Source organism: Homarus americanus, unplaced genomic scaffold (genome assembly GCF_018991925.1).
Source record: "Homarus americanus isolate GMGI-L3 unplaced genomic scaffold, GMGI_Hamer_2.0 scaffold4854, whole genome shotgun sequence".
NCBI classification, from domain to species: Eukaryota; Metazoa; Arthropoda; class Malacostraca; order Decapoda; family Nephropidae; genus Homarus; species Homarus americanus.
In genome coordinates this window covers 325001-346648 of record NW_024728299.1, presented here as the reverse complement: position 1 = coordinate 346648, position 21648 = coordinate 325001, and the positions used below count along the sequence as shown (strand labels likewise).

Below are 21648 nucleotides of genomic sequence, written 5' to 3'. Positions count from 1 at the left end.
CCGAGTATAGCGATTCAAAGAGGGAGTACCTTGATGTAATTGAGTCTCGTCAGTTACCAGGTAAGTCCACGAACACACACGTACACTGCCCCCCACTCACACACGCACGCACACACACAGCGGGACACTCACCTTGGGCAGGAGCAGCAGGAGGAGAGTAACAGTCGTCACCACACTTGCCAGGGATCACAACTGTGCCCACTGTACAACGTCACACAACACAACACTTGTAGTACAGTATTGAGCATCAGGCGTCTAGTGGGCTGCTATTATGGCCGAGGTAACATCTTTTAACAGCTATTTACAGTATAAGAGTCTTTAGGGTGACGGGGTATCTCTGAGCTACTAGTCCAACAGAGGCTACTGAGGGTGATCGGTCTACCAGATGCCACTACTTGTGTTAAAGCGCTTTAGTCCTACACGTACAAAATATATTCTAGTTATATTTTCTAAAGGCACAGTCGAATGGCACTTCGACTTAAATCATGTGAATCGCTTGTTGTATTATCTGATGCAGTACAAAAATAATGACTATGTGAGCCTTAAGGTATGATAACACTACAGTTGACCCAGAGGAGGTGACCACAACACACCTCGTCTGCCTGCTGGATGTTGCTCGGTTAAAGATGAGTTCACCACTACTAAGAGATGAAGCGTTATTACAGGCAGATGGTTGGGTCGGGCAGGTGGTGCGAGGTTATGGCGTGAGTGGCGCCAGGAGCTTGGCCATCTGGTCCTCGAGGGAGGTCTGGGAGCGGAGAGAGTGGTGCTGGGAGTGTGAGGCCTCCACGAAGGCGTGAGGCACCAGCACGCTGCGGGCCCACTCAGCAGCCTGGTTGCTCACCTTGGTGCCGCCCAGGTCCAGGTGGGTGAGAGTGGCACTCAAGGGGTTGAGGTGCTCGGGGTCGAGGGGCATCAACAGTGTGTGGTCACTCAGTGGCGCGGGTAGTGGCCTATACCGCGCCTGCTGCCGGGTGAGTGACGAACGGAGTGAACGCCAACGGGAGAACAAGCGTCGCCAACGTGAACGTGTATAAGTGTGGCGGCGGAGGAGGAGCCGACGAACGCCATCGTCAGTGACGGCCTTGGATCCCCGGACACAGAGGGTGACGAGGATGTGGCAGGCGACGCCAACCACCGCCAGGGCGTTGTCGTCGGCGGCCTCGGGCAGGTTGAGAGTGGTGAGGCCCGGCATGGCGGCGATGGCGTGTAGCAGAGGCTCACGGGAGAGAGGATGACAAGTGTAGGTGAGGGCGGTGAGGCGCTCCCCCAGCAGCTCCAGCAGGTACAGCAGCGGGTCGTGGTCCAGCGGTGCCCAGTGGTATTCTAATGGCAGCCACCTCGGCCGAGTGGCCAACACCGCCGTCACCACAGCCGTCAAGAGCCTGGAGTTGAGCCCCTGCAGGTAGGCGGCCACACAGCTCATGGCCCGGGGCCCCTGCGGGGTCACGACGGCACCTTCCACCATCCCCGCCAGCACCAGCATGGCCCGCCTCTCTAGGGTCCCTCCCGACAGCTCCTTCATGTCGCCGCCGCCGCAGCAGAAGACTTCATCTGGCTCACTGTAGGAGCCAGAGGAGGATATGCTGCGTTGTTTACTGGCCAGCATCTTGTGAGCAGCACCACAGCTACAGTAATGTTACAGAGTCCGGGACCAGCACCACATACCACGTCACCCTAACAGTATTATCTTCAGTCCCGTGCTGAGGACAACCTGGCTGAAATGCTTAACTGTTCATGAATGTCAAACCTAACACACTATGGTTGCCTTCACCGTAAATACCAGTACCATTAACTCTGTGTAAAGAACAATTATCACTAAAATCACAACACATAAAATCACGAACAAATAACATACATTAACAACACCACCAATACCGTACAACAGGACTAAGGGCAATTTTCTCTCACGTGTTTTAATAATTTCTCGTATTTTCTTCACAATATTAGTCCACATTATTTCTTAGTGTAGAAACACACGGCGGACGTAAGATATAAACATGAACGGTAAATCCTATTAAACTTACAGAGGGTAAAGTGTGTTGTTGATTTATGGTGCCTTTTGATACATTATTAAGACGTATACGGAAGATGACGTGAACCTAACCTAACCTAACCTAACCCAATAACCTAACCTAACCCAATAACCTAACCTAACGCAATATGGTTTAATTGCTTGCTGTCTGGAATACTTAACATATAATTCCGAAGAAATTTAAAATACTTCTTGCTTATATCCACCAGTAATTGCGTCACACACACACACACACACACACACACACACACACTGCTTCTTCCCCATGTCCGTAATATCAATGGGTCAAAGTCACTTAATGGGCAGAGGTCACTAGGTCAAATTTCACCTGTATTACCCGTCAATAAGCAGAGCGCTATAGGTGACAGGTGAGGGGTAGGGAGGGGGCGCTATAGTGACAGGTGACGCTATAGGTGACAGGTGAGGTGAGGGGAGGGCGCTATAGGTGACAGGTGAGGGGGTAGGGAGGGCGCTATAGGTGACAAGTGAGGAGGAGGAGGGTGGGTTGGTGTGGTTGGCCAGGCCAAGGTAACAGGGGTGAGTAGGCTCCGATTATTCACCTAATTGCCTGTGTGTTACCTGCAGCCTCCCCTCTGTGACACCCCTTTCCTGCGTCAAGACCGCCTCCCCCCTCCCTCCTCCAACTCTCTCTCTCTCTCTCTCTCTCTCTCTCTATTTACTCCTCTCCCCTTTCGACAAGTACCTGTTATGTCACTCACCCTACTTCTACTACTACTACCACCACAAATAATAATAATAATAATAATAATAATAATAATAATAATAATAATAAAAAAAATAAAAATAACAATAATCAACAACCATAAATAACTACGGTAATCAAGAAATTAAGTCTCACCAAAATAAATAAATCACAAACAAATACGACAAACGAACTAAGCGTAAACCCCAAGCTGCCATGATAAGAACTATGAAACCTGGTGGTGAGCATGTAAACTAAACCACCGTCACCATGACAACCGACCATGCCATCACACCGCGTCTCAGCTGCCACATAAAACACACGACTAACTAAGGCCGTGTTCTATTACCCACAGTGTATGATTAAGTCCAGTCTGAGAGAGAGAGAGAGAGAGAGAGAGAGAGAGAGAGAGTAATAATAAAGGGACATTAAAACAAAAACTGGGCAACATATTTAATTTTGTAAAGATTGACGACGAAGTGGTTTAAAAACATTAAACCCTTAAACTAAAAATGAATACCGAAAAGAGGAAAGATAAAACAGGTTAGATTAGGAGGATTAGTCAAGACAGCCAGTCACAAACAGTAAGAGTGGAGGGTCAAGGTCGCCAACCCTCAGACGTGACAAGTGGAGGGCCATGGTCGCCACCCCTCAGACGTGACAAATTGGTCACGGTCGCCACCCCTCAGACGTGACAAGTGGAGGCCATGGTCGCCACCCCTCAGGCACAACAAAGTGGAGGGCCATGGTCGCCACCCCTCAGCAGACTTGTGACAGAGTGGAGGCCATGGTCGCACACCTCAGGAGCATGAGCAAGTGGAGGTCACGGTCGCCACCCCTCCAGACGTGACAAGTGGAGGTCACGGTCGCCACCCCCTCAGACGTGACAGAGTGGAGGGCCATGGTGCCACCCCTCAGACGTGACAAGTGGAGGCCATGGTCGCCACCCCTCAGACGTGACAAGGTGGAGGTCACGGTCGCCACCCCTCACCACCCACACTGATCAACTGAGGGCGGTAACTATGGTGACCTGACGATAACCCTTCAACTAACTTTCATTATTCATGTAAAAGTTTGACAGAGGCGGTTATTGATCCACTGGGAGCTGAGGGTCCACTGGGAGCTGAGGATCCACTGGGAGCTGAGGATCCACTGGGAGCTGAGGATCCACTGGGAGCTGAGGATCCACTGGGAGCTGAGAGGGGCTGAGGATCCACTGGGAGCTGAGGATCCACTGGGAGCTGAGGATCCACTGGGAGCTGAGGATCCACTGGGAGCTAAGGATCCACAAAAGAAGTACTACGCAATAATCGACATCGCCTCTCTCTCTCTCTCTCTCTCTCTCTCTGTTGAGATTCGAACCCAGCTCCCACTTGCTTGCCATCCCAGCACTATATCCACCCCGCCACTTAACCCCTAAGGATATTTTATTAACTAGGGCCAAGTGCACAATTACCACCACCACGAACTGCCACTCTCTATTACTCGCCCATCTGGCTAAGGGAGGATAAATCAATGGCTTTAGCACCTCTCAACGAACACCAAGTGAACAGGTACAGGTGTTTTAATTGGTTCCCTAACACCGTGTTGTATGTAGTAACAACAACAACAACAACAATAATAATAATAATAATAATAATAATAATAATAATAATAATAATAATAATAATAATAGCAATAATAAAATAATAATAATAATAATAATTTAGATACTATTACAACTATAACAACAACTACTACAACTACCACCACTAACAACAACAACACGCAGAGGTCACAACACGACAAAGGAGCAGCCAACGTTAACTCATTGGCCGCTGTACTGGGAATAAAATGCCAATGGACAGCGGTGAATAAACAATCTATCTATGTAATGAAACACAACACGGAAATAAAAATGTATGATGGAAAACATGAACCCCAACCTAGCCTAACCTTGTCATGATGATTTAACTGAATAACATCACCAATAAAAAGACAATCTAAATTAACTGACTGACTGACTGGCTGGCTGGCTGGCTAACTAGTTAACTTGCTCTCTCACTAATTCACTAACTACATACCTAATTGACTGACTAGCTAATTGACTAACCAACCAGCCAGCCAACTAACTAAACACACAAGTGACAATAAAACGGGATAAAAAGTATTCATAACGACTTTCCTGAGCAGTTAGACCTGGCCGAACTTTATTATTGAGCAAACTACCTGCTAACGACCCTCCCACGCCGGCGATAATGACCACATTCGTATGTAAAGGCCATTAAACTTGGTTCCTAATGGCGTCGCTAAGTGCCCGGCACATCACACCTCCACCTGTGTCAAGGGCCACTTTTATGTTGGAGAAGATCCACGAACGCGATGGGTTAAAACCGATGGGATAATTACCAATGTTGTTATGACTACCACGGCTTATATTTTTTCCTATTATTATTATTATTATTATTATTATTATTATTATTATTATTATTAAAACAGATTATCCCAACCAATCCAGACCTTTAACTGAACTGAACTGACCTGCCCCGACACGACCACACCTGATATGACCTAATCTAAACTTTAACAAAGCTCTTAAAGTTAAACATGGCAAGGTTACGTTAGGTTAGGCTTGAAATCATTGTTGTTAGGTTAGGAAAAAATTGTGATAAAGTGATGGAAAAAAAAAACTTAAATGCAATGCTTCTACACCCTGACCTATCACCTCATCCCTGCGTGCGTGTGTGTGTGTGTGTGTGTGTGTGTGTTGCTCGTACACATAACATCTTCCTTTTCTCCTCTCGTTACTTGAGCTACAAGTCACAGTCATCACAGGCGGCGCCCTCATCCTAAAATAACCACAAGAGTTTATTTATATCCCAAAGGTATTATTTATGTCAGGACAGGTGAGGTTAGGATGGAGTCTTACAGGAAAACGAACCTTACCCCTCCCACCTCCCCCCCCCCCCATGGAGCTTCCCTTCTCCTCCCTTAATACTTCCATTATTGTCGCAAACAGGAAAGATCTCAAGTGTTGATCTTTCGTGTAATTTGACCTTCAGTCTTGAGATCTTACTTTCAATCCAAATCGGCGACATGTGACCTCTTAAGCTTCTGCGTCGCCTCAATCAATCAATCAATCAATCAACCAATCAATCAATCAACCAATCAATCAATCAATCAACTATATGCAATCCAAATTTTGTCATGGCTTCTTCTTCCACCATGTCCCTCCCTCTCTACGTGTTTCCCATCACCTCTTTTCCCCAGCTGTTGTAATTTGTACACAGGAGGAAGCAGTGACCCCGTAGCTCAGTGGTCGAGTCTTCACCATGCATACGAATGGTCCTGGGATTGATTTCCGTCCGGGGTGGGGTGGTGGGGTCCCTCCTCTTACACAGTGTACACTAACCCTCTCACACTCAACAATGGCTACACTCTTTGGTGTTGTTGTTTTTTTTTGCCGAAAGTAATCAAGCCTTCGGTCTTCCTGTATCCTGCTAGTAAGGTCACCTACTAGCTGTTCATTTCTACGACTCAGCAATCACTCAGCCACCGTGTATGACAGCAGGAAACATATTATGGTAGTGAATGAAGAGACAATGTATAAAGAACAGTCTCTAAAACATTTCCCGAGTCACTACACCAGTCAGACGAGGAAGGAAGGTCTCCCAGGAGTATAAGGAAATGGGGTCAAACCGATCAGTTCCCTGGGTCCTGAGGCCACAACTAGGCACTAACAACAAGTGTGTTGTGGCGCGCTATAAACTTAAGAGCCAAAAGATGGGGTTAAGATACTGGCGCCCTCCATCTTGTGAGTCAGCTGGCAGAGTGAAATGTTAACAACTTCCTAGCAACCATCGTCCTGGCGTTCATGATCCCAGCGACTTGTTTGTCCATCGTCTCCCTCCTTAACCTTGGCCTAACAATACTCATAACACATTCAAACCAGGTACAAGGTGCGCCATAATTACTCACACCTACAGAGTGACTTGAAAACACCTCCCCCACCCCCTCCAGGTAACAAGGCGAGAGCTGTAACGTAAACAACCCTCAACACAACCCTTAAGAATTTATATATTTTTTGGGGGGAATCTGACGTCACAGGTTAAGGTCACAGGCACCATCTAGCGAGAGTTGGCACCCCGCCCGAGTGCAATCTAGCTCTTAATAACTAAACAAAACCAAAATAAAACCATAACCAACCGGGTGAAACTTTTTAAAACGGGGCCCCGACCTTGGATAAAATGACTCCCGTTTATAAACAGTTCGGTAAACAGACGAGGGCGAGGGATGGAAACAAACAAACGGAACACACAAACAAATCCAGTAAATACCACAACCCTGAAAGAGAGAATTCGTCAAGACTGGTATAAAACTGACTGTTGACTGTTATAATAGAAACACTGACTCATCCTCCCTCCTCCCCGCCACTAGCCCTGACTGACTGACCGACCGACTAACCGACGCACGACCGACTCCACGCCGACACAACCGACGCACCTACGACTTAATTCTCTATACACGACCATTAGTGAGAAAAAATATATAAATACCCTAAAAAAATATATATATCAAATTCCCAAACTGATAACGTTCATTTGAGCTGAGCGAGGTAGGGCAATTAGGGGAGCGAGGAATTTTTAATTACTGGTGATTATTACCGGCATAATAGCTTATAGAGACATAAAACTTGTGACACGACACGAGTATTATAGTGGTATTAACCGGCACCATATTATTAATGCGTTGAATCATGGGAAGACTTATTATGTGTATGTATATATTAATTAGTCTCTCTCTCCCTCTCTCCCTATGTGTTTCCTTTACTTCATCTCTGCTTATTTATTTTCTTATAACTTCTTTCTTTCTTTCTGTCTCTCTCTGCATACTTTCCCCCTCTGAATCTCTCTTCCAATTCCTATCTCTTTAATTATTACCTCCTCTCTCCCTCTCTCTCTTTAATTATTACCTCCTCTCCTCTTTTTTATTCCTCTCTCTCTTCAAATGATACTACCCCACGCAAGATTTACCTGGATAATATGCAAAGAAAAATCCTCAACTAACAATAGCCGGCTGAGTGCTTTTCCGGACACTACCAGAGTGTTACCCAAAAATTGGCCCCAGCGCAAGACTTCCACGGAGAACTGTAATCCTATGCTAGCCTTTCTTCTAAAAATAAATATGAAGCCTTGTGCATGAGTTTCCCCCAAAATAAGGACCTGAATAAAATTTCCAGACTTCAACAGATTTCCATCCATTCATCCACTCTCACACAAACAAATATTCTTAAAACTAAATCCTATACTAATCCCCACAGATATAAAATAACAAATTACATCTCAAACACCACTCAGGAACACCTCCCCCTCACCCCACACGGCCCCTTCACCCCACCCCTTCCACTATCCCTCACCCCACCCCACCCCGCACGATACATCTGAAAACTAACGTATTTTCTCGACTCTTCTTCCTCCTCCCCGTCCGCTCGCTCCATTACGCCGCCTCCACGCTGTAATGCTCAATGACGGCAACACAACGTACCACATACCGCCGAGAGAGAGAGAGAGAGAGAGAGAGAGAGAGAGAGAGAGAGAGGTTATATAAGAAAGAAAGAAAGAAAAGAAAGAAAGAAAGAAAGAAAGAAAGAAAGAAAGATAGAAAGAAATATGTGAATGACTGAAATCTGAGAATAGGTCAAGTACGGAGACACTCGTATACCGGTTTCGGGTATTTAACACTGTCTGTCTGTCTGTCTGTACACACGCTTATTTCCTATATATAGATGTATGAGCGTGAATATATGAATAAACTGATACATGCATCTATGTATCAGCTCACGGAAATGGCTCGGTTAGTATGCATAAAGGAGCGTATCCATGCATTATGTATACAAACGGCGTATACACACTAATCAAACCGCGGCAAGCAGAGAGAGAGAGAGAGAGAGAGAGAGAGAGAGAGAGAGAGAGAGAGAGAGAGAGAGACGCGAATCACCTTCCAAATACACATTATGAATAGTGAATGAGCTCCACCAATCACTCCCTCATGATACGTGTGAATGGTGAAGACACTGCAATCACCAGACGTGTATAACTGGTGAGAGAGATGAGCACCAATCACCTCACAGACATAGGTGTGTGCTTGGTGTACAGGGGTGTGTTAATGATCTTATGCTGGACATCAGAAACACCATCCACTGACTGACTGACTGACAGAAGCAATTATAAGACTCTTTTGTTGCTGTCAGATTGAGTTCCTGACACTCACGTTAATATGTTATTACTGTGTTTCAGATATAAATACAATTACTTGCTATGTTAAGTGTCCAAACAAACTTTAGTGACACGTCTAATAAAATCTAAGGACGTAAACACGGTCTTGAGAAACTCACTCGCCGTTCGCCCTTCAGGAGGAGGTACAATTTATATCCACTATCCCGCCGGGCGCTTGGTAATTTTGCCGCATGCGAGAGTGAAAGTGTCTAACAATGTTTAGCTATAATGAATAAAAATAATCTCATGCAAAAACCAAATATATAATTTCTTCAATTAAATAATAGATAAATAATATTACCTCGTCAACAAATACATTCATAACCACTCTTATTAATTATATGTGTGGAAAATTTATAGGTCCAGCAGCAGGCGTAATGTACAACAAAATCTAATGACATGTCAAAAATAACTAAATAAAACATTACTCTATACATAACAAAGGGTCCATAAAAGGTTATTTGTTATGTGATAAAAAAAAACCACATCGAACAACAATTAAATGAATGTGTGTTTTTTTTCCATTGCTTTATGAATATTAAAGTTTTAAGGCAAATACATCACTATTCAGCACCAACCACCATTCCTCTACCACCACTATCCAGCACCAACCACCATTCACCACCACGTAACAAAATACTCGCTATAAAAGAAGGGACAGGTGTGTGTGTGTGTGTGTGTGCGTGCGTGTGAATGAGTGTACAAGCCAACAAACAAACACAACTACACACCACTCCCCCCCCACCGTGAGAGGAGTAAGAATCATAATCTAAATACAGAAACAAAAAAAAAACTAAGATATAAATAAACGCCGACTCTCCCCACCTCCCCTCTTTTCCCAACGCCCCACCTCCTTTCCCCCAACACCCCCTTCCCCCACCATGAAGAATGATTTAAATATACAAATAAAAAAATGATAAAGTAATGGATTAATAGAAGCTACCTGATGTACACTGTCTTCTCTGGTTAGGTTAGGTTAGGTTAGGTTAGGTTAAGAGGTTAGGTGAACCCTCTCTCTCGGGAATATTATCAATAGCAAACGTTTAATAAGAAAAATGTAAACACGTCCAAAATACATCTGTAAATTCACAAGATATTACTGAACCCAAATAAATAAATAAATAAATAAATAAATAAATAAACAAATAAATAAGTAAACAAATAAATAAATAAACAAATAAATAAAGAAATAAGTAAACAAATACATAAAGAAATAAGTAAACACATAAATATAGAAATAACGAAACAAATAAATAAGTAATTAAATAAATAAAAATTAAAGAAATATATATAAGACACTAAAATACATACAGAAATTAAGGGTATACGTCTGTAAAATATATACAGTATATATAAAATTTCATAACAAATTTAAAACGAATTTACATAATATATCAAATATAAATCTCAAAAGCAGGAATGAAACAAAACTTGATGACCCAAAGATCTCACTAGCGTCCTCCATTACGACACCCTGAGCTCTGGAGGGGTGTAAACAAAACAAGTAAACAAGAATAATAATAAACAAGGGAGATTTAAACAACTCTAATGGGATGTATAAGAACTCTCTGCCGGCCGCCCCCCAGCTAAGCCACAAAGAAAACATTGCCCTAAAATAACATCGAAGTTTTTATTGAGAATCTATCTTTTAACGTGAGGTGGGGGTGTGGTGGATAGTGGGTGGTGGGGTGGGGATGTAGGGGTGGTGGGATGGTGGGGTGATGGGGGTGGTGGGGGGTGTAGATGAGGTGGTTGGTGGAGATAAAGTTGATAGAGATGGAAGTGGTGGAGGGTGGAGGAGAGATAGGAGGGAAGTAGAGGAGGAGGAGGAGGAGGAGGAGGAGGGAGGAGGAGGAGGAGAGGAGGAGATTAAAAAATATGAATGCATGAATAAACAGATGATAGTGGGGCCTGCCTGCTGTTACCAGTAACTGGTGGTGGGCGGCTGTCTGTATAGTGGTGATGGGCGTGGCTGTCTGTATAGTGGTGTGGGCGTGGCTGTTTGTAGGTGGTGGGCGCTGTCTGTATAGTGGTGGTGGGCGTGGCTGTCTGTATAGTGGTGGTGGGCGTGGCTGTCTGTATAGTGGTGGCGTGGCTGTCTGTAGTGGGTGGTGGGGTGCTGTCTGTATAGTGGTGGGGCGTGGCTGTCTGTGTAGTGTTGGTGGGCGTGGCTGTATTTATAGTGGTGGTGGGCGTGGCCTGGGGAAGGTGGTGGGCATCTGTATTTATAGTGGGGGCGTGGCTGATATAGTGGTGGTGTGGCTGTATTTATAGTAAAGCGTGGCTGCATTTATAGTGGTGGTGGGCGTGGCTGTATTTATAGTAGTGGTGGGCGCTGTATTTATAGTGGTGGGTGTCATTTATAGTGGTGGTGGGCGTGGCTGTATTTATAGTGGTGGTGGGCGTGGCTGTATTTATAGTGGTGGTGAGCGTGGTGCATTTATAGTTGTGGTGGGCGTGGTTGTATGTTATGGTGATGGTGGGCGTGGCTGGATATTATGGCGGTGGCAGTAAAGTGAGCTGAAACACTACCACCATAAAATAACTACACCCTCGCCTGATATAGTGTGTGTGTGTTTAACTTCAACTGGAAATCTCTCTCACACACACACACACACACACACACACTCAACCCTGGTAAGATCTTGGTCCCATGACAGCACCAGGCAGGGTTAAACACCACCACACCTGACCATAAACTGACAGGGCGTGAAACATCAACACAGCCTGGGGGGTGTTAGGAGGCCTTCCCGTCATGTTCTCAGGGCTCCACACTCTATCCTTTCCACTTCCCGCCCCTCTCCTCATATACTCAGAGATCACAGCTTTGGACAGGGAAGCTTAAACCAACTGTGTATTCAACCTGAGCTGCTACACCACATTGACGAATATCACAGGGTAGCAAACTAACTATTATTATCCCGTGCCTTACCTGGATGTGGGACACACACACACACACACACACACACACACACACACACACACACACACACACACACACACACACACACACACACACACACAGTAAACAAACACCTCATTAATTTCACCATAAAACACGACTAACAACAGCCGAATCCACGACAAACTTTTATAATGAGAAGAAATTGTCGTTCATAGTCATCAAATTTGTAAAAAAAAAATGGAATAAACAGGAAAGTTTGTCCGGTGTTTTAAAACTGTTTGTAAAGAATGCGACCGTGGTATTAGTTTTAGCATTCAGATTGGGTGGTCGGGGGTTTAAAGTTTAAGCATGGCTGACTGCCTCACCAAACTCTTATTATAGTGGGATATATACCTGTGTGGTGGTGGTGGTGGTGGTGATCCCTACCTTTCACCACAAACACCACCACCACCACCTGGTCTAGTTCAATTATTCCCATTAGTAACACCTGACCCCACACTACACCTACCCACTATTACTACTACCACTATCACTACTACCTGCATCACTTCACCCACACCACTACCACCACCAACAACAACAACACCACCATCATCACCACCCTCACCATCATCACCAACACTCACCACGGCTTTGTCAGTAGCACCAGCGCCGTCCCCACCACCAGGAACTTCTTCATTATATATACAATGAGGTGCATCCTATACCCCCCTCTCAACACCCCCACACTCTCCTCCACCCCCACTATACTACCTCCCCTCCCCTCCATCACCGCCACACTGCACCACCAACACCCCCCCTCCCTCCTCCACCACCCCCACCCACACATCACCAACACTCTCCACCACTATATACTGACACAACTATGGTAAACAATAATACAACCACCACCACTAATGCCATACTACTCTACAAATAAAATAGAAAAAAATAAACGAACAAAAATACGAATTAGACTAAAGGAGAATAAGAACAATACGAAGAAGAATCAAAAGGATAATAATAAAACAAAGAAGAAATAGACGAATAAAGAAGAAAAAATCAAGCAAATAAGAACGAAGGAAAAAAACGACAAACGAATGAAGCAAAAAAAAATCCCAATAAACGAAAGAAAAAAAAATCCAGACAAATGAAGAAACAGAAAAAATATATATATATGAAAATAATAATGAGGTCAGTAATAATATGGTATATCCCCCTCCCCTCCCCCTCCTCACCCAGCACTCCCCCCTCCACCCAGCCTCCCCCTACCTCAGAGACCACCTAATTACCGCCAGAGCACTTTACCTTTCAGCCCCCTTGTACTGTCCTGTGTAATGGGCTTCTGAAGAGGTGGAAACTATCATAAATTAATAAGGTCTCTATATATAGATGTCTAAGCCAGAACCCATATAGGAGTCCTTCAATTGTGATCTGTGTCTGTCGGTATGTTTCTCTTTCTGTCTGTCTGTCTCTCTCTGTCTGTCTCTCTGTTTGTCTCTGTCTGTCTGGTCTCTTTTTTTGTCTGTATGTGTCCATCTGTCTATGTATTTCTTTTTCTGTCCGTGTATCTCTTTCGTTGTCTGTCTGTCTGTCTCTTTTCTGTCTATCTGTCTGTTCCGCCTTTTTTGTCTGTCTCACTCTTTCTGTCTCACTCTTTCTGTCTCACCTCATGTATCAATCAATATTGTCGTCATGTTCGGCAATACTTTTAATGTCTCTTGTGGTTAGGTTAGGTTAGGTTGGGGAGAGGAGGAGGAAAGTGGACGAGATGGAGGAGGGAAGGGAGAGGAGGAGGAGGAGGAAGTCGAAGAAGAGGAGGAGGGAAGGACAAAGAGGAGGAAGAAGAAGGGGAAGAGGAGAGCGTTCAAAACTACAGTAGCAATGGAACGACACGATAAAAGATATAATAAAGAATAAAGTAAAAGGAGGGAAGAGAATGATGAGGAAGAGTAGAAGGAAGATGAGGAAGGGGCGAAGAAACAGAAAGAGGGAGAAAGAGGAGGATGGGAAAGAAGAGAGAAAGGATGTGGAAGAGAAGGATAAGGATGTAGTAGTGAAAGAGGAGAGAGGAGATAGGATGGGCGGTAAAGGAGAAGTATCGATTGGAGGTACTACATCGGGTGCGAACCGGAGTACCTCAGGATGGGAAGCGAGTACTTTATCCCACTTGTCCGATAACCCGTCTTGTCATTTTTTTGGGGGGGGACAGATAGAAGGGGGGAGAGAAGCGGGGAGAGAAGGGGGAGAGAGAGAGAGGGAGGATGGTGCAGTGAAAATTTGTGTATTAAGTTGCATGCAATGATAAATCCTCTCTCTCTCTCTCTCTCTCTCTTTTCTTTCTTTCTCTTTATTTGTTCACTTAGTGTCTTCTCTCCTTTGATTTCCTTCTCCCTACCTCCTGTCACTCGCAGTCACTCTCCTGTCCTCCCCACCCCCCACTCTCTTACCTCCTGCCACTCACCCTCACTCTCCCTACCTCCTGCCACTCACCCTCACTCTCTTACCTCCTGCCACTCCACCCCTCCTCTCTTACCTCCTGTCACTCACCCTCACTCTCTTACCTCCTGCCACTCACCCTCCTCTCTTACCTCCTGCCACTCACCCTCCTCTCCTACCTCCTGCCACTCACCCTCACTCTCCCTACCTCCTGCCCTCACCCTCACTCTCCTACCTCCTGCCACTCACCCTCACTCTCCTACCTCCTGCCACTCACCCTCACTCTCCTACCTCCTGCCACTCCCACCCCTCACTCTCTTACCTCCTGTCACTCACAGTTACTCCCCAACGAGGAAGACGTCACAATAATAAGCTTCTCTCAGGGTTCCCACACACACATCCTGACACAGAACACTAACCTAACATAATATAACCTATCCTCAACCTAACCTAACATAATATAACCTATCCTCAACCTAACCTAACATAATATAACCTATCCTCAACCTAACCTAACATAATATAACCTATCCTCAACCTAACCTAACATAATATAACCTATCCTCAACCTAACCTAACATAATATAACCTATCCTCAACCTAACCTAACATAATATAACCTATCCTCAACCTAACCTCACATAATATAACCTATCCTCAACCTAACCTAACATAATATAACCCATCCTCAACCTAACCTAACATAATATAACCTATCCTCAACCTAACCTAATATAACCCATCCTCAACCTAACCTAACATAACCTATCCTCAACCTAACCTAACATAATATAACCTATCCTCAACCTAACATAATGTAACCTATCCTCAACCTAACCTGACCTGACCTAACCCAGCTCCAAAATCTTAACCTACTCTAACCTAACCAACCCTAAGTGCCCTCCTCGCGTAAATAATAGCTAGAGTTTAGTGAATTCCTGCGTGTTTAGCCAAATAAGTATTGGCACAGGTCTACTTGGCTCGTCCCTCCCCTCCCTTCCTCAGGCGACCATAGCTAACGGGCCACACCTGGTAACGCACCTGGTAACGCACCTGGTAACACACATAATGACGCACCTGATGAAGCACCTGATAGCGCACCTGATAACACATCTAATAACACACCTGATTACACACCTGATAACACACCTGATAACGCACCTCCATTATCTTTTATTAATTAACTCAAGTCATTAACCTTTACCTTAAGCAGAGATTAAAATTAACACCGTCATGAACAGACAAATTCACAAGTTCTCTTAAGACTAAAAATTCTTAAGCAATAAACTTTCTCATTCAACTGCTTAATAATAATAATAATAATAATAATAATAATAATAATAATAATAATAAATCTATTTCATAACAATCCACAAATTATTGTTCATATATAAATACAGAAACGTGACCTAACAATCTAATGTGTGTAAACAAATAAATAAAATAACATTGTGTAACGTAATACACAAAGCTTACAGCATATTACAACACCAGGTAAGTCTGTATTCATTAACAGCAGCAAAATAATTAATAGTGAAACTGAACCCTTGCCATTAATTATAACTGTGTTTTTAAAGTATTATAAGAAGGGTTTATTTTATTTCCCGCCTTTTTTTTTCATTCATTACAGATCGAGAAAAGTGACAACATAAACACACAGCCATCACAAGGGTTCAGCTCCCATAGGCACTCTCCTTAATAGATTTTTCCAGGACAGTTTCCAGGGAGTCTACCGGTCTTAAATTACGGTTCTGTGAGTGTTCCTGGACAGATATAATTAAGGTCCAGGTTCCACACTGCCGTCCAGGATAAAAGTTTCTGAGCCAGGGTTACTTAAGCGCCCCTAGAGAGATATTCCCTGGTCGGCTTAACCTGGCGCTACTCGACCAACCTCCCCGAGCGACTAAGTTCCGCCAAATACCTTACAGTAATTAACATAAGGTCACCAATATTTGTTATGGTGAGTTTGGTGCACCGGAAGCCTTGTTTACACTCGGAAGTTCCAAGACCAAAACTAGCGGCAGCAGCGGCGGGCGAGATAGACTGACACAACTGTTCCGCGGCGACCCCCCACACCTGTACAGCCACACATGGGTCTGGCACAGCTTGGGGAACACGTCCGGCCTCCAGCGCGGTTGGTCGGGCACTGGCGGGTCTCGGTGCCGCCTCGGGATGCTGGGATTGCTGGAGTCTGTAGATCCCACCACTGGTCTCTCACCCACGTTATCATCCATCTGATGATTTGGATGAGACCTTCAAGAGATGGTAACCGATCCACTTAGGTTAAAAGTTTATCACGTGTAATAGGCCATCAAAATAACACTACCAGAAGGGTGTTATTTATGGTATTTCCCTATGATAAACAATGACAGTATTCCTCTAAGGTATTTTTTCACAACAAACAAAAAAAATATCACATCAGCTTACGGTAAAAATCACATTGAAAATTTCAGAGACATTTTGCTTATCAACTTGGTGTCGTGTTCAAAGGGGCTGTGTTAAATGACTCCTCACTTTTCCAGTTATGAGAATTTTTTTGGAGATGAGAGCCTTTGAGAAACTGTTCGTTACATGCGAGACTCAATCTTTACACGTGATAGGTAACACTAACTCCTTAAATATGTTCGCAATATGTCATCAAAAGAACATATATCATTTCGTTTATGAGTGATATGCCAGAGAGAGGGATTTCAACACAGCCAAGCCCTTGATATTTTCCAAGATAGTGAGTATATAAATGACACACACACACACACACACACACACCGTTCAATATTTACCCTGGCTTCTATAACGTTTGTCCAGGGTATCACCACTACACACATGTTATCACCACTACAAACAGGTTATCACCATTCCAAACACACTATAACACCACCAAACCAAACACCCTTCAAAAATTTACTCCAAACACTTTTATCAACACTCCAAACACTCTTCACACCACTCCAAACACTCTTCACACCACTCCTAATAGTTTAACACCACTTCAAACCCACTCAAACATCGATACTCTCACTGCACTCAAGCGAGATGCCAATTCAAGCCGGGCGGTGCCTCGTTATACCTCTTAACTACCAAACTCAGCAGTTCCGGTGGTTGTTATGGTGAATATATGTGTACCAAGTCAGGCCATTGTAAACTTTGTCCTGCGTCACGCTGTTAATTTACACACAGAGGCAAAAAAACAAAAACAACCAACACGACCTTGACCTTTTGACCTAAATAATAGAAGGATCACATGAAGATTAGCCCCCCCACCGAACTTATTTCACCTGATGATTATAAACTGTGCCCTAATGATACTGTACTTGAGGGAGTTACGTTAAGTTAGGTTTAGTTAGGTAAGGTTAGGTTAGGTTAGGTTAGCGTTGTTAATTTTAAGGTGAAATGAAGGGCTAATCTTCAAATACTAAAACAAACAAACAAACAAAAACAAACACACACACACACACACACACACACACACACTGCGACCTCAACCTTATAAACGCATCAGTTCCTGTGGTTGTCATGGTAAATATATACACCAAGATTAAATACGGTTAGTTGCGTTCACGACTGTACACTGACCGTCTTATAAATACCTGGCCTTAATAATCTACGGTGTCAGGCTGCCACGTTTCACTGATCACCCCCCGTGTGTCTTTATTTTTGTGTTTTGCTTTTGATCAGTTGAAAAATAATTAGTTCAGTTAGCCAATTGGACAGAGTGTGTGTGTGTGTGTGTGTGTGTGTGTGTGTGTGTGTGTGTGTCCACATCCCCCACCATATATCTAGTGTCGGAAGCACAACAACATTCCCATCAATAACAATACCGCAACACAGTCCATCGAGGACGTTCCGGACAACATAACTCAACAATATACCGGTGTGTGTGTGTGTATGACCTATCCTCTCCATCACGTGCTGAGTAACACCCACGCCCAACCTGACACCACTACCACCATCACTGACTGTGCGTTCATATACACCATCAAGCGGTTCACCCAACACAATACACACAATACCACCAGCGTTTACACCACACGTTTACACAAACGTTCATAAATCATCCTGTGTTCTTTACTTCAATAATACCATCGTTTATACATCATTAATACCAGAATTTACACAGTACTAATACCAACATTCAACCAATATCACCACCATTCAGAGAGCATTAATTGGACGCTCACCTGAAGATCAACTCCCCATCTTAAAGGTAGCAACTTGACTTCACCCCTCCAGGTAGCATTAGAGTAATTAATCATCAGGTGAAATAATCTAAGGGAGGGGTGTTAATAATCAGGTGAGTCTATTAAGATAAATTTGTACCGATGACCTAACCTGACATGACATGACATGACCTGACCTAAGCCGAGTAGTAATGATATACTGTAAGTTAAGCGAGCGAGTTGGATGCCTTTTTACATTTCTAGTCAAGAGGATAAACTCAAAGCACGAATAAGTTGGGATTCCGGAGCCTCGATTTTCGCAAATACTGGCTGGCATCAGACATAAACTCCCGTGGATCCTCTCACTAACATCAAAGTTTAAGTTGGATTGGGGTGAATTAGGTTGGTTTAGGGTGAATTAGGTTGCTTGGGTTGGATTAGATTGGATCAGGTTACATTAGGCTGAATTCGGTTGGATTAGGTTGAATTAGATTTTATTTGGGTGGATTAAGTTGAATTAGGTTACATTAGGTTGGGATCTAATGGGTTGTAATAGGACTGAAGCCCCCTGGACCAGTCACCTTATCATCTCAGTATCACCATCACGTACAGATGCTCAAGCAATGGAACGACCAGCGCGGGTCCCACTGCCGCCACCTGCCTCGTAATGTTGCCAGGACACCGCGTGCAATAAGCAAAGTGGCCACCAGCTGTGTTCTAAGAGCCCCCTCTCTCCTGCGATAACTGGACACTTCCTCTCAAGGACACTTTAAAATTGGCTGACCTCTTAACGAAAGCGACACATGCGTTTACTTCTGGGGTGGTGACTGTACCCTCACATACCTCACCATTTGTTTACATGACAAATCTCGCTCGTAAAACACAATTGGTTAACAGCTGATAAACCTCTCCCTTGATACACCCTGAGGTAAGACATCAGCTGTTATTTATAAGCAAACCCGAGTACACCTTCACCTCAGGGGTATTGCAACATACAAACATATTTCTGACTTTACTAAATGACTAATGCAACACTAACTGTACACCAGCAACAGACCCCTACAGCGTGGACCAACAACACACACGGTACATCTCATTCTGGTATTCCCCAGTTAGGAATTTTGTTTTCATTTAATCCTACAACCATTCGCTGTATGTACTGTTTTAACATCCCTCTTAACCTGTTGTATGAAATAATGTTCAATTAATGCTGTCGCCTCCATGACATCACTAATGAACCAAAACTAAAATCAAAACTAGTGACGCTGGCTGCCATATCAGTGTCCCCAGGTAGGGTGGTGCCGCTGCCTCTCGCCACAGGGACACGACCATTCGAAACACAACAAGCTAGTAAAAAAAATTAAACGAGTTCACAGGCGCCGCACCTTTTGAAGATGACCCTTTGTTACAGCTTTTTTGACCTCTGATCACTTTGGGAATAATCTAATTTTCCTACCCTTTGTTGCCGGGCAGCTTAATCCACTTGGTCTGACCTGTGTCTCATTAAACTAGGCACTAAAACTTTTCAATAAATAAAATAAAACATTAATACAAAAAATATTACAGTATAGAATATAAAATTGTGGTACTATGAGTCTAGCCTTCGAGGGAGCATTGGAGTACACCCTGCATATGCCTAGCGTGTCGGAAAATGCAGGTAGATGTAACGTAAAAGGTAGAAAGAGAGATGCGTCATCCCAATGCAGGTAAGGAACATAACAGGTGCTCTACTAAAGGTGTGTGTACAGTACATCTCCCCCGCCGCGCCGTAGTAGTAGTACAGGTCCCTGGGGCAACAACACTGTGTATAAAGAAATGGATTAGTGAACTCCTCCAAGGGTTTGTTGTGATATACCACCATACCAAACAATTTGTTAAAGCCATCCTGTTGCCAAAGTTGTACCCCAGCACACACACACACACACACACACACACACACACACACACACACACACACGTAAGAAATGTGGACTGTTAGACGGGGCCCACAGGTGCCGCCCTATACACCTGTGCGCTCCATCATTACCCAGAAACTTTATCCCCAACAAGGTATCACAAGGCACGAAGTCCTCCTCACTGCTCTTGCCTCCAGCCGCCTCAGGTAAACACGAGGATAGAAAGACTTTACTGTACAAACACTCTAAAACCTTTACATTGACCCATAGCAAAACCTGGAACCAAATTTCCCACGTGTCCCTACCGCTGGCCACCGCTCGTGCTCTGAGTCACCAGGCACACTACCCAACCAAATGGGCAATTTTTGTTCCTATCACGAGGCAGAAATGGATTACAAGTCTCATTCTGCACCCAGTTCACTCTCTTAAAGTGCTTTTGATCTTCCGCTTTGCCTTCCTCCCCACCCGCCGCATCCTTTCATGTTGCCGTGGCCAGCACAACAACACCCAGGCAGGGAAGCGTGGTGCTCGTGGTGTTGATTCACCTGGCACAGTACAGCACTTACCTGGTCATCTAGCTCAGTGCACCTGTCTACTCTCCCTCCCCCCTTCCACGTGTTACCACAACTTGCATCTTTTCCACTAACTCCACCATTATACCATTACCTACACCAACAACACCACCAATACCTACACCAACAACACCACCATTACCTACACCAACAACACCACCATTACCTACACCAACAACACCACCATTACACCACAATCAACACCAGCGTGGCTCTCAACCATTTCAACATCCTAGATACAAATTATTATAGTTCTCAGCCCTCCCATGCTGAATATTCTGTATATACTGTACGTGTAAGCCATGAACAGTGTCGCTATATGCCAACTGTTTACACTGTAGCCCCCCCCCACAGAGCACTGACCTCCCGACTCGAATGATGAATATAATTTTTTGTTTTTCCTCCAGCCACGTGAGAATACTGGCATAAAAAAGGGAGGAGATGAGATAAAAGAGAGAGGAGATAAAAGAGAGAGAGGAGATAAAAGAGAGAGAGGATATAAAAGGGAGAGAGGAGGAGGAGAGAGAGAGGAAGAGGGGGCGGAGGGGGAGAAAGAAAAGAAAGACGAGAAAGATTGGAGGAACAGGTGTAAGCGAAAAAATAGAGATGTAATAGGAAGAATACTAAGAAGAGGAGGAGGAGGAGGAGGAGGGAACAAAAGGATGTACAGAGAACACGACGGTGAAGAGGACAAAGAATGAAGTGAATC

General features: G+C 44.2%; 2 protein-coding genes across 4 annotated transcripts in view; both read right to left on the bottom strand.

The window, feature by feature from the left end:
* LOC121866068 (protein phosphatase PTC7 homolog) overlaps positions 1-20941 on the bottom strand; it is a 75743-nt gene extending 54802 nt beyond the window's left edge. Inside the window, exons 1-2 of the mRNA XM_042365667.1 lie at positions 20934-20941; positions 16262-16506 (exon numbers count right to left, since the gene is read on the bottom strand). Of these exons, the coding sequence (XP_042221601.1) occupies positions 16262-16506; positions 20934-20941 (253 nt within the window). The remainder of the gene's footprint in view (positions 1-16261; positions 16507-20933) is intronic.
* LOC121866056 lies at positions 133-16456 on the bottom strand. 3 transcript variants are annotated; one of them, XM_042365642.1, is made up of 2 exons: positions 16364-16456; positions 133-1797 (listed from the first exon to the last, which is right to left on the bottom strand). In XM_042365642.1, exon 2 carries the CDS (start codon positions 1607-1609, stop codon positions 698-700), a length of 912 nt encoding a protein of 303 aa, XP_042221576.1. In that variant the 5' UTR covers positions 1610-1797; positions 16364-16456; the 3' UTR covers positions 133-697. The 3 variants fall into 3 exon arrangements, with proteins under 3 accessions (XP_042221576.1, XP_042221577.1, XP_042221575.1); XM_042365643.1 differs by having other exon boundaries at positions 16392-16440; XM_042365641.1 differs by having other exon boundaries at positions 16242-16373.
* Positions 20942-21648: the final 707 nt, after the last annotated feature.